The 14,422-nt window shown below is 46.0% G+C and overlaps 2 protein-coding genes across 2 annotated transcripts in view; both read right to left on the bottom strand.

Moving 5' to 3' along the window:
- LOC141272556 (uncharacterized) overlaps positions 1-14,422 on the bottom strand; it is a 639,831-nt gene that overhangs the window by 590,599 nt on the left and 34,810 nt on the right. The gene's annotated exons all lie outside the window — the stretch shown is intronic.
- The window catches only part of LOC141153244 (uncharacterized), a 26,149-nt gene continuing 23,204 nt past the window's right edge, over positions 11,478-14,422 (bottom strand). Inside the window, exon 6 of the mRNA XM_073637979.1 lies at positions 11,478-13,599. Coding sequence (XP_073494080.1) covers positions 12,056-13,599 — 1,544 coding nt within the window. The 3' untranslated portion in view covers positions 11,478-12,055. The remainder of the gene's footprint in view (positions 13,600-14,422) is intronic.

The raw sequence follows: 14,422 nt of genomic DNA, 5'->3' as shown, positions 1-14,422 counted from the left end.
CTCAAATCCATGGTGAAGATGGGGGATTCTTCACAGGTGGTTTTCTGTATACAATCTCTACAGTCTTTTCTGCCACAAGTCAGGTAACTTATCCCTACAAAGTGCACACTCCTTATTCTTAAGTTTTGCCCTACATTTCTTTGGCCTTTCCTAGTAATTAAAGACAAGAAAAAGGGACCTAATTACCATGGTGAACTTTCATGAAGATGACTCGCCATCTTAATGTTTAAATATGGTACCAGATTCGGAGGCTGGATCAAATCACATGATTATTCTCCTCTGGAGATGGTGGATTCACAAACCACTCTTATTCTCTGGCTCATCATATTGTCGCTTCTGCCACTCGTGAGACTGCCGCTGCAGTGTTCACTCTGATGGCGCTGCCGTTGCAGATCCTCCGTATCACCAAGGGAAGGAGAGCCGGAGCAAACCCACTCTTTTGGCAGTCAGACTTCATTTTAAATGAGGGACCAGCCACAGCAACACTTCCCCCCCCCCCATGCATAACTCCTCTGGACCCCATGGAAGAGCAATCCAACACTTATGGGTCATAAGTCTCCAGCGCGCTCGTCATCAGGACGCGTCAACCCCAACGCAAGTGCAGACCTGGGACAACACGGCGGCTCTGACGCTCGTATCCACACGAGCCCCTCCTGGACGAGAGAAGGTGCTTCCAGGACCCAACACCGGCGCTTCAGACAAGGAGCTGTTCTTCAGACAACTGGGCAAGGCCTGGGTACGTTTCTTCCTTGACTTTCTGCTCCTGATTCTTCAGCTTCATGTTCCCTCAAGGACAGGAAACGAACTGCTGCAGGGGAGATGTGCCGCCATTTTATTCAATAGGTTTTCTATCCTTGAGGGGTGGATGTCATGCCAGGTATGGGGAAGACTTAGTGCAACACACAGGGAAAAGGGAAAGGGAGCCCAGACACTAGAGAAAGGGGGGAAGTGGAGACTTCCTAGTCTGGCCTAGCGTCACCCTGTCTTAACTATCGTCCCTATATTGCCTCCTCAGCAATTGCTGCACGCGTGCCTCGCCCTACTCTCCCTGGCGAATGGCTAGGGATGGAAGGAGATGAGCACTAGTCAACCTCCACTAAACTCTATAGACAACAAGGGTGGACAAAACAGGGGAAATGGCTTAACTTTAAATGAACTTCAAATAAGCACACGGCCTCAAGCTCCAGAAAGGACGAAGTACTGCTCCTGCTAAGCTTCGGCGACTCCCTCTCAGACACACCAGGTATATATACACCCAGGCCAGAGAGCTAATTAGCATGAGGGAGGTAGCTGCTCGGTCCTAAAAATAGCCTCTTATCTAAGAAACTGTCTGCAATGCCAAACGTAGAGATCTCCTGCAACCCACTGCAGGGCGACTGTCTGTCACCTCTGACACACCAGTGACAGTACCCCCCCTCTACGAGTGGCCTCCGGACACTCAGAACCGGGTTTCTCAGGAAAAGAGGTGTGGAATGAGCGAACCAACCTGGGAGCGTTCACCTCTGACTCTGAAACCCACCAAGTATTGTAGAGAACGACGTTGGAGACAAGAATCTACAATCCTCGAAATCTGGAACTCCAGATTACCATCAACCGTTACTGAGGGCAGAGGTAGAGGTGAGAGCTCAAGAGGTTCCACATACCTTTTGAGTAAGGACCTGTGAAACACATTGTGGACCTTAAGGGCCTGAGGAAGTTCAAGACGAAACACTGCTGGGTTAATGACGGAGGTTATTTTATAGGGACCAATAAACCTAGGTCCCAGCTTCCAAGAAGGAGCTTTCAATCTTATAATCCTGGTAGACAACCACACAAAGTCATTCACATTCAGGTCCTGACCTGGCAAGAGTTTTCTGTCACCCATTGTCTTTAAATTACATACAACACCCTGCTATACCAAGGAGAGCGACAAAGCAAACCGTTCCTCCTCAGGAACTCCGGAAGCTCCTCCCCCACTGAAGGTACCAAACTGTAGATGTGAACCATATTCACGAATGAACGGTGACTTGCCAGTGGATTCTTGACGATGATTACTGATGGCAAATTCTGCCAGTGGTAAGTAGGATGCCCAATCCTCCTGATTTTCAGAGACAAAACACCTGAGGTATGTGTTATGATAGGCTACAAGCACTAAGGAAAGACAGGAGATCTGTCCCTACAATAGAACTAAGCTAGATCCCTACGATGTAACGGGGAACCTGATCCTGCGATCAGACCCGCTAAAGTTCTCAGCTAGTCTGAACGAAGACCTATAGATGTGAGGGAGGGATCCCTACAAGAACTAGGGACTGGGAGAAAGATGGACACCTCCTAGCAGAAATTGTAGCAGTAAAAAGACAAACACAAAACATAGAACATAAAGGTCAAAAGACCTAGCTAAACTGACTGAGAAAGGTTACAAAGCACCTGGCTAACTTAAGAGTAGAAATTACAATGAAGTCCAGCATGGCCAGAAGGGCGGAGCAGGATTAAATAGGCAAAAAGGTCATGTGACCAGCAAAATAGAAAAAACCTAACAGGAGAGTTCTAACAGTACCCCCTCTTCTAAGAGGATCCTCCGGATCCCCTAGGACCAGGCCTATCAGGAAACCTCCTGTGAAACGCTCTGACAAGTCTAGAAGCAGAAACATCATCCGCCCTCACACATGAGTTATCCTCGGGACCGAAACCCTTCCAAGCGACGAGATACTGCAAACTCCCCCTATACCGTCTAGAATTAAGGATGCGGGAAATTTCATATTCCCCGTCCTCCACCACCGGAGGAACAGTGGCAGTGGCATCTCTATCTGATACATCAGCTTTTTTCAATAGAGAAACATGAAACACCGGATTAATCTTCCAGGAGGTAGGAACCTCCAACCTAACAGCAGATTGGTTAACTACCTGAAGCACCTTAAAGGGCCCTACAAACTTGGGACCCAATTTTTTAGAAGGAATCCTCAACTGCAGATTCTTAGAGGACAACCAAACCATGTCACCAACCGTAAACAAAACCTCTTGACGTTTCCTGTCAAAGTACCTCTTAGATTTTTTGTTAGCCTCCTGAAGATTACCACGCACATCCGTCCAAACTCTCTCCAAATCACCGGAAAAACTCTCCTCCTCAGGCACAGCCGATATCAATTTGGAGAATGACCCAAAAGACTGATGTCTCCCAGAACAACAAAAAAAAGGCGAACACCCAGCAGAAGAGGATGTATGGATGTTAAGAGCAAATTCAGCAAGCGGCAGAAACTCAGACCACCCCTCTTGATTGTCTGCCACAAAACAACGCAAGAACCGCTCAACATCCTGATTCTTCCTTTCTGTCTGGCCATTAGACTCAGGATGATATCCAGATGAAAACGACAAATGAACTTCCAACCTGTCACAAAAGGCACGCCAAAAACGAGCCACGAACTGAGGTCCCCTATCAGAAACAATGTCAGTAGGAACACCATGGAGTCTGACAATTTCCTTGACAAAGGCCCTAGCGAGTGTCTTAGCGCAGGGCAGTTTGATGAAGGGAACCAAGTGACACATCTTGCTAAAACGGTCCACGACCACCCAGATGACCGTGAAACCCTCAGAGGAGGGAAGGTCAGTAATAAAGTCCAAAGCCAGATGTGTCCAAGGTGCACTAGGAACCTCCAGAGGGCAAAGCAACCCCGCAGCAGGAGTATGAGAAGACTTAGATCTAGCACACACAGTACATTGACGCACCCACTTAATGACTTCCTTCTGCCATCCAGGCCACCAAAAACTGCGACTCACAAGTCTCTTGGTCTCAGAAATTCCTGGATGACCTGCCAACCGAGACTCATGACACTCAACAAACAAATCTCTCCTAAAGGTCCTAGGCACAAACAACCTCCCATGGGGAGTGTTAGATGGGCCATTCTCCTGCGCTTTAAGAATCTCATCTTCCAAAACGGAGTCCAATGCAGCAATCACAACACCTTCTTGTAAAATGCTCTCCTCCACCTCAGCACCGACCATGGGAGAAAAGCTGCGAGACAACGCATCAGCTTTAACATTCTTGGTACCCGGGATGTAACGGAAAAATTAAACCGCGAAAAAAAAAGTGCCCACCTAGCCTGACGGGCATTCAAGCGCTTGGCAGTATCAAGATAGATCAGATTTTTATGATCAGTGAAAACCTCAATGGGAAATTCGGCACCGTCCAAGAGATGACGCCAGTGTTCAAATACAAGTTTAATAGCCAGCAATTCCCGATTAACAATATCATAATTAAGTTCAGTCTCAGAAATTTTTTTTGAAAAAAAGGCACATGGATGTACTCCATCCTTGTTTTCCTGAGACAACACCGCACCGACCCCCCACAGAAGAAGCATGAACCTGAACCAAAAACGGTTTAGTCACATCAGGCTGCATAAGGATGGGGGCAGAGCTGAACCTCTCCTTTAGAAACACAAACGCCTCAATGGCCTCAGTAGTCCACTGAACCGTATTAGCACCTTTCCTAGTGAGATCGGTCAGTGGTTTAACAATAATAGAAATTTTTTTAATGAATTTTCTGCAATAATTGGCGAAACCCAAAAACCTCTGTATCGATTTCAAACCAATAGGCCTAGGCCATTCCTGCACAGCTTGGACTTTCACCGGGTCCATCTCAAAGCCCTCGCTGGAGATAATGTAGCCCAAAAAACTAATTCTCTGTACAGCGAACTCACATTTCTCTAGCTTAGCAAAAAGCGAATTGTCAATTAATAACTGCAATAACTCACGTACGCTCCGCCAATGAGACTCCAGATCAGGCGAATAAATCAAAATGTCATCCAAATACACAGCCACATTTTTGCCGATCAAAGGTCTAAGGATGTCATTAATAAGATTCTGAAAAAATGCTGGTGCATTGGTAAGAGCAAAAGGCATAACCAGATTCTCAAAATGACCCACAGGAGTGTTAAAAGCAGTCTTCCATTCATCACCCTCCTTCATGCGCAACAAATTGTATGCCCCCCGGAGATCAATTTTAGAGAACCACTTGGCCCCCACTAACTGGTTAAACAAATCAGGAATCAATGGCAGTGGGTAAGGATTACGTACAGTAATTTTATTAATCTCGCGAAAGTCCAGACAAGGACGTAAACCGCCGTCCTTTTTTTTAACAAAAAAAAATCCAACAGCCACAGGTGACTTAGAGGGTCTGATATGACCGGCGGCCAAACTTGTCTGTATGTATTCCTCCAAAGCCTTTCTCTCAGGAATAGTAAGATTAAATAAAGGACTTTTAGGAAGAGTCGCTCCAGGGACAAATTCAATGGCACAATCATAGTTTCTATGGGGAGGCAAAACTTGCGACTCCTCCTCAGAAAAAACTTTCCAAAAGTCCTGAATAGGTACAGGTAATTCCCCTTTATCCACAGCAGCAATGCGCCCGTTACAACACTTGTCATTAGGGCTCCAGGACTTAGTTTCATTAGTAGACCAATCCAGTACAGGATTGTGCAATTTTAACCAGGGTAACCCCAAAATTACTGGAGAAGGCAAATTATTTAATACTACCAAATCCAAATTTTCTTGGTGAATACCATTAATAGTGAGGGGAAATTCATAAACCTTGTAACACATTTCAAGAGAGAGCCATCGACAGAAACCACGGCAATAGGGGATGACAAAGGTTTAGGTTCCAATTTAAATTTTTCCAAAAATCCCTTGTCAATCACATTGAGTGTAGAACCACAATCCACAAATACCCGAAATTCAATCAATTCCTCCTGGACTGAGGTGCTTCCAGAAAGAAATACCCCCCTTAGAATTTAAACAGGCTATACGGGCGTAACTGACCTTTTTTTTTTCTTTGTTCAAACGAAGCTCACAGTTCTTAATAAAGTGGTCAGATTTTCCGCAATAAAAGCACAAACCTTCAGAAAACCTGCGGTCTTTTTCCTGAGATCGGGGTCACATCGCCCCGATCTCCATTGGCTCTCCAATGTCAGTACAGACCCTCTCAAGACTAGGAGCTGACATGGCAAAGGATTTACTCTCATTAACCCTTGCACGCAGTCTCCTGTCCACCCGTATAGCTAATTGCATTGCCTCCTGCAAGTTCCCAGGTGTAGGATAAGCAATAAGCAGATCTTTAACCCTTTCACCTAGCCCAGCAAGAAACAAACTTTTCAGAGCTGAATCGTTCCACCCCACCTGAGCAGAGCACCGACGGAAGTGAGTACAATAATTTTCCACATTACCTGATCCCTGTCTCAAAAGTCTCAATTCCATCTCAGCTGATGAGACACGATCAGGATCATCATACAACAACCCCAAAGCAGAAAAAAAACTATCCACTGATCTAAAGCACGGATCACTAGGTTGGAGAGAAAAGGCCCATCCCTGAGGTTCTTTGCGCAAAAGTGACATTATGAACCCTATGCGCTGTGATTCATCACCAGAGGATCTGGGTCTCAAACGAAAATACAATAAACAAGCATTTTTAAAGGAAAAAAAAATCTTGTTGTTCACCAAAAAATAAATCAGGCAATCGTACCTTTGGCTCCACAAAATGCGCTCCAGAACAGCTACTCATGTGTTGTTGGAGCTCGGCCACCTCCAGAGAGAGTCCCTGCAGGCGTTGAGCCAAATCCTGAACCGACATCATGATGGAAACTGGAGGTCTTTCCTTAGAGATATTTTTGGGCTGGACTTACTGTTATGATAGGCTACAAGCACTAAGGAAAGACAGGAGATCTGTCCCTACAATAGAACTAAGCTAGATCCCTACGATGTAACGGGGAACCTGATCCTGCGATCAGACCCGCTAAAGTCCTCAGCTAGTCTGAACGAAGACCTATAGATGTGAGGGAGGGATCCCTACAAGAACTAGGGACTGGGAGAAAGATGAACACCTCCTAGCAGAAATTGTAGCAGTAAAAAGACAAACACACAACATAGAACATAAAGGTCAAAAGACCTAGCTAAACTGACTGAGAAAGGTAACTAAGCACCAGGCTAACTTAAGAGTAGAAATTACAATGAAGTCCAGCATGGCCAGAAGGGCAGAGCAGGATTAAATAGGCAAAAAGGTCATGTGACCAGCATAATAGAAAAAACCTAACAGGAGAGTTCTAACAGTATGTCCAAGTTCTGATTGACACGCTCGATCTAACCATTCGACTGAGGGTGGAAGGCAGAGGAAAAGGACAGCTGCACCTTACCACCTGGATGCCCAGCAAGCACAGAGTTATGATGTTCCTTGATTACTTTGCGGCGCAGATCAAATGGTACAAATAACTTTCCTGAAGGGCAGGAGGCAGGGGCGTCCCCCTGAGCCTCCAACACCTCACCCTCCAGTTCAGGATAAAGAACCAAAATGACTACCCCTTTCTGTAATATCGGGGAAGGGTTTTCATGGTCACTACCACCAGGGAAGCTCTGGGACAAAGCATCAGCCTTGACATTTTTTTACCCCTGGACGAAAAGTGACAACAAAACCTAGTAAAAAACAGGGACCATCTGGCTTGCCTAGGGTTGAGACATTTAGCTGACTGGAGATATGACAGGTTCTTATGGACAGCCCCCTCCAACCAATCTCGCCATTTCTCGAACGCCAATTTGATCGCCAAAAGTTCCCTATTACCCACGTCATAATTTCTCTCAACCGAAGACAATTTTTTTAGAAAAGAACGCATGGACGCCATTTACCAGAGGACGAACCCTGAGACAACACAGCCCCAACCCCGACAACCGAAGCATCGACTTCCACAATAAAGGGTTGACAAACTTCGGGTTGACTGAGTATAGGTGCAGTGGCAAAATGATTCTTTAAGGAAGAAAAAGCCTGGAGGGAAGCATTGGACCATTTGGAAAAATCAGACCCCTTCTTAGTCATGTCAGTAAGGGGTTTCACAATTACTGTGTAATTTTGGATGAATTTCCTGTAAATATTAGTAAAGCCCAGAAAATGTTGTAGAGCCATCAGGTTCTTTCTCCGGATCCATCCGAAAACCTGAAGATGACAAGTACCCCAAAAACTGCACCTCCTGAACAGCGAAAACACATTTTTCGAGTTTGGCATAAAGTTTGCTATCCCTTAATATCTGGAGCACCTACTTAACATGCCCCCGATGTGTCTCAAAATAAGGTGAATAAACCAAAATATCGTTAAGATAGACCACCACAAACCTCCCCACCAAATGATGGAAAATCTAATTTATGAAATGCTGGAATACCACAGGTGCATTGGTCAAACCAAAAGGCATAACCAGACTCTTGAAATGTCCTTCCGGGGTATTGAACGTTGTCTTCCATTCGTCCCCCTCTCTGATTCTAACCAGATTGTAGGCTCCTCTTAAATCGAACTTGGAGAATACCTTAGCTCCTACAACCTGGCTGAACAAATCAGGAATCAGAGGAAGAGGATAAGGATCAAGGATGGTAATTTGAGTTAATTCCCAGAAATCTAAACAGGAAAATATAGCGCCATCTTTTTTCTGCACAAAGAAGAACCATGCCACCACGACGCGAAGATGAGGGTCTGATATGTCCCTTCTCCAGACTTTCCGCAATGAAATCCTTTATGTCTTGTCTCTCAGGACCAGAAAGATTATACAGTCTGGATTTCGGTAGTTCATCTCCGGGGGTCAGGTTAATAGGACAGTCATAAGCACGATGAGGAGGCAAATCCTGACACCCCTTCTCAGAAAAAACGTCCTGAGAACCAGACAGAAAAGGTAGGTAATATTTCCGTAGAGACAGTAGCAATCCAAATATCTAGACAGTTCTCATGGCAGTAATCTCCCCATTCAATAATCTCCCCGGTTTGCCAATCCACCAACGGATTATGTTTAACAAGCCAAGGTATACCCAAGACAATCGGAGTAGGAAGATTGTCCAGAACATAGCGAAGGATTTCACAATGAACTGACCTCACCCTCAGTTTTACATTATGTACAATCTGAGTAAATGCTTTCTGTGCAAGTGTGGCCGAGTCAATGGCAAAGATGGGAATAGGTTCAGCTAAAGTACAGCAAGCGAGACCATGAGTGTTCACGAACTCAGCATCAACCATGCTGACTCCGGCTCCACTGTCAACAAATACAGAATTTTTTTCAGTTTTGCTCTCTAGCACCACCTCTGCTGTCATGACAAAGCGGGAACTGCAGTTTGGCCACAAATGCACCCCTTTTTAATCCAACTCCAAACTACCGAGAGTTAATAGTTTCCTTTTGTTTCGGAATTGAAGGACAGGTCGCAAAAAAGTGTCCCTTTTTCCCACAAAAAAAACATATGCCTTTTTTCTTGCGAATCTCCGGGAGATGTATGATGAAGAGACACCCACTAACTGTATGGGTTCCTCCACCTCCCCCAGTACTGGTACACCCCCAGACCGCTCCCCTGGCAGAGTGTAACATCCCTGGCGGCGTGCTTGCATAGTGCACCACCATGCAAGATCGCAATCTTACCCATCAGTCCAGCCTGCAAACCTTGCTCCAGTTCATGCTGTGTGCATGTCTCTTGTCTGACTGCTTAGGGCGGCAGCCCGGAAACTTCCTGATTCTTATAGCTGCTGTGGGCGCACCCCTAATGCGTCTCCAGCCTATTGCTGTGAGTCACTGGATATTTAAACCCCCTTCATCCAGAAGGAGGTGCCTGAGCAACACTAACTATCAGTGTGCTGCTTGCCTCTGAGTTGCCAGGTCTTTTCCTGTATCTTGTCTGTTTCTGCCACCCTGGGGGCTGCATACCCAGGCCTGTTATCTGACTTCTAGTCTGTTTCTGCCACCCTGGGGGCTGCATACCCAGGCCTGTTATCTCTGACTTCTAGTCTGTTTCCGACACCCTGGAGGCTGGATACCCAGGCCTGTTATCTCTGACTTCTAGTCTATTTCCGCCACCCTGGGGGCTGTATACCGAGGCTCATTCCTGTATCTCGTTGCAGTGTCAGTTCCTGTCTGAACTGTCTCCTAGCCTGTTACCTGTTTGTCTCTATGTCCGTACCCTCCCTTTTCCTGCAGTGTCTGAACCTGCACCTAACTCCAACTCGTTGTCTCTGTACTTCTGTTTGTGAGTTTTGTGTCCACTCCGCTACTTCATTGTAAGTACCTTGTGTGTATCTGGTTCTGCTTGTCCCTTTTCCCTTCCTCCGTATCTACCTCCTGTATTCTAGCCATCTTCCTGTATTTTCCTATCTGTTCCATGTGAACAGAGTCCTGTCCTCTCTGCCTGCACCGTCAGCCCTGTACTGCTCTGCTTGCTCACCGCTCCGGCGGTTTCACTCAGCTCTGCCTTGCCCACTGCTCCGGCGATTCCTCTCTGCTCTGCCTAGCCCACCGCTCCGGCTGTTCCTCTCTGCTCTGCCTTGTCCACCGCACCTGCGGTTTCGCTCTGCTCTGCCTTGTCCATCGCTCCGGCGGTTTCGCTCTGCCTTGTCCACCGCACCTGCGGTTTTGTTCTGCTCTGCTTGCTCACCGCGCCAGCGGTTTCTCTCTGCTCTGCCTAGCCCACCGATCCAGCTGTTCCTCTCTGCTCTGCCTTGTCCACCGCACCTGCGGTTCCTCTCTGCTCTGCCTTGTCCACCGCTCCGGCGGTTTCGCTCTGCTCTGCCTTGTCCACCGCACCTGCAGTTTTGTTCTGCTCTGCTTGCTCACCGCGCCAGCGGTTTCTCTCTGCTCTGCCTTGCCCACCGCTCCAGCGGTTCCTCTCTGCTCTGCCTTGTCCACCGCACCTGCGGTTTCGCTCTGTTCTGCCTTGACCACCGCACCTGCGGTTTCACTCCACTCTGCATGCTCACCGCTCCGGTGGTTTCGCTCTGCTGTGCCTTGTCCACCGCTCCGGTGGTTTCGCTCTGCTCTGCCTTGTCCACCGCACCTGCGGTTCCGCTCTGCTCTGCCTTGTCCTCCTCTCCGGCGGTTTCGCTTTACTCTGCTTGTCTACCGCATCCGCGGCTCTATTCCTGCCTCCCAGCCTGTGCTCCAACCTGCTAGTACCTACCTGTCTGCACTCCAGCCGTGCTTGCCAGTATCTCCCTGTCTGCACTCCAGCCGTGCTTGCCAGTACCCACCTGTCTGCATACCAGCCGTGCCTGCCAATACCCACCTGTCTGTATGCCAGTCTAACCTGCCTGTTCCTGCATTCCCCAGTGTGGGTCAACAGTTGTGACCGGTGTCTGACCTGGAGTAGCACCTGGTCCCTCTGCTTGGTTCCTCCTAGGTTCACGGAGTCGACTGAGCCACCGTGCGACCTTGGTCGGATCGGGTTGATACTTAGTTACGCCCCTCCAGGCACTCCTCGGTTCATGGTACAGTGGGATCACTAATCACGCTCACGCCAGTCAGTCCGGGCGCGAGCGTAACACAGAGGTACACAACCCCGGCAAGAAGGCCCCGAAGAAAGTGGTCGCACCTGTCTATCCCGAAGGCGTCTATCAAGACGTATGGCCAAAGACATAGCAGCCTCCAAGGACTGAGGAGTTTCATATACAGCCAAGGCATCTTTCAACCTTTCAGTAAGCCCCTCACAAAATTGACTTTAAAAGGGCTGAGTCATTCCATTTGGAATCCGTTGCCCTCTACAGAATTCCAAACTGTATGTTTCCACTGACCGAATCCCCTGCTGAAGGCGACGTAGCCTAGACTCAGCCAAGATGACTCAGTCAGGCTCGTCATAGATGAGGGCCAGAGCTCCGAAAAACCCCTCCACAGATTGGAGACAAACCGAAAACGAAAATGCCCATGACTGAGGATCGCCCTGCAATAGAGAAATCACAATACCAACCCATTGCTCCTCATTACTGGAGGAGTAGGGATGAAGTTTAAAATACAATTTGCATGCCTCCTTAAACACAAAAAACTTGTCCCTACTTCCTGAAAACCTGTCTGCAATGCCAAACGTAGAGATCTCCTGCAACCCACTACAGGGCGATTGACTGTCACCTCACACACCCGTGACAGTGGATCACCTCTCTCGTGTCGCGCTGGTCATGGGGGACAGGAAAATTTTAGAAATTGTTATTGTGCTCAGTGAGATATTAAGTAAGATTTTAATTATCAATGGGGGTGTACTCATTTATGCTGAGCACCATTTATTAAAATTTATAAAAACACAGTGAACATAATTACAGATTCTTTCCTGTATGACTTCCCTCATGTCTAACAAGATTTGATTTCTTTACAAAAGATTTTCCACATTCTGAACATGAATACGGCTTCTCTCCTGTGTGACTTCTCTCATGTGTCACAAGACTTGATTTAGCTGTAAAGCACTTCCCACATTTTGAACATGAATACGGCTTTTCTCCTGTGTGAGTTCTCCTATGTTTACAAAGTTGTGATTTCTGTGTAAAGCATTTCCCACATTCTGAACATGAATACGGCTTCTCTCCTGTGTGACTTCTCTCATGTGTCACAAGACTTGATTTAGTAGTAAAGCATTTTTCACAGAGTGAACATGAATACGCCTTTTCTCCTGTGTGAGTTCTCTTATGTTTACAAAGTTGTGATTTCTGTGTAAAGCATTTTCCACACTGTAAACATGAAAACGGTTTCTCTCCCGTGTGAATTCTTTGATGTTTAACAAGATTTCGTTTATCGCTAAAACATTTCCCACATTCTGAACATGAATACGGCTTCTCTCCTGTGTGAATTCTCTGATGTGTAATAAGGCTCCCTTTATCTGTAAAGCATTTCCCACATTCTGAACATGAATACGGCTTCTCTCCTGTGTGACATCTCTCGTGTGTCTCAAGACTTGATTTAGCTGTAAAGCACTTCCCACAGAGTGAACATGAATACGCCTTTTCTCCTGTGTGAATTCTCTGATGTTTATGAAGTTTTGATTTCACTGTAAAGCATTTTCCACATTGTAAACATGAAAAAGGTTTCACCCCTGTGTGAATTCTTTGATGTTTAACAAGATTTGGTTTATCTCTAAAACAGTTCCCACATTCAGAACATGAATACGGCTTCTCTCCTGTGTGACATCTCTCGTGTGTCTCAAGACTTGATTTAGAAGTGAAGCATTTCTCACAGAGTGAACATGAATACGGCTTCTCTCCTGTGTGAATTTTCTGATGTTTACGAAGTTTTGATTTCTCTATAAAGCATTTTCCACATTGTAAACATGAAAACTGTTTCTCCCCGGTGTGAATTCTTTGATGTGCAACAAGATTCCATTTATATCTAAAACAATTCCCACATTCTGAACATGAATATGGCATCTCTACTGTATGAATTCTCTGATGTCTAATAAGACTCCCTTTATCTGTAAAGCATTTCCCACATTCTGAACATGAATATGGAGTCTGTCCTGTGTGAATTCTCTCATGTATAACAAACTTTGATTTCTTTGTAAAGCATTTCCCACATTCTGAACAGGAGTATGGCTTTTCTCCTTTGTGTTTTCTTTGTGTTAAAGAATCTGAGCTTTTAGTAAGTTGCTTGTCACACTGAAATCTTGTATCCACTTTGCCCCCTGGACTTTTGGTAATAATGTGAGATTGCTCAGGAGAGGGTTCCTCATGATTAGGAGGATTATAAGAAGGTGAAGTGCTGTGAAGTCCAGAAGGTGCAGGAAGGGTGATGAGGTTTTCTCCATTAGAGTGCTTCATGATATCTTCTTTTTTACAATTTAGTGATAAACCGTTATTCTCACAAGGATTTCCTATAAGGATGAAAGATAGATTAGATGTGATTTTTTTTAACAATACAAAAGGGATTTCTGAATGTATTTTCTAGATCTCACAATGAAGACCCTCGTCAATGAAAGTACCAGTTTTAAGGGGGACAACTACATGCCATAACATTAACACAATGACGGGTAAAGTGAATAACACTTATAATCTGGTGACATTGGCACAAGTCAGGGGTGGCAGAGACTAGACAGCAAATAGACAGTTCGTAAAGGGAAACGGTCATCAGGATTTACCCCCTTAATGTACCACCAGTGCCATTTCACTCTCTCAAGCCTCCTATCATGCCATTAGTGTAGAAAAGTGTCCAGACAATTAACAATGGAGTTTTAATCCTTCATTACAGCATGCAAATGAGATTGACGAGTCACACAGGCGGCCCTACATCCAGGAGCAGTCGAGCTCCGGTCACCGTCATCATGTCCTCAGTATGTCTAAAGGCATGATGGGAAACATTAGAAGGAGACTGAAATAGCACTGAAGACACATTAAGGGGTTAAATTCTAATTACAGGCCCCAGGGGGCGGACACTGAATGTGAAGGGACCCTGTGCAGGACTTATATCTGGGCCCACCCTCTTCACCAAACTGTGCGTTTTACTATCAGAACAGACACCACTTAAAAAAATAATTAACTATATATTAAACCATATACTGACCAGAGAGGCACCGGGGAGTCCTTCTCCCAATGTCTGAGAAGGAAAATCTACAGAGGTAGAAAGTGGAATGATTCCAGTATGTGAGCAACCTTTAGTGCAAATGGCCACCCTACCACCCAGAGCCTCCCTACCCCCCG

Source organism: Phyllobates terribilis, unplaced genomic scaffold (assembly GCF_046119375.1).
Source record: "Phyllobates terribilis strain yellow unplaced genomic scaffold, ASM4611937v1 Scaffold_1__5_contigs__length_1240528914, whole genome shotgun sequence".
In the NCBI taxonomy this organism is placed as follows: domain Eukaryota; kingdom Metazoa; phylum Chordata; class Amphibia; order Anura; family Dendrobatidae; genus Phyllobates; species Phyllobates terribilis.
The sequence above is the reverse complement of the archived record's forward strand: the minus strand, read 5'-3'. Positions and strand labels throughout refer to the sequence as shown.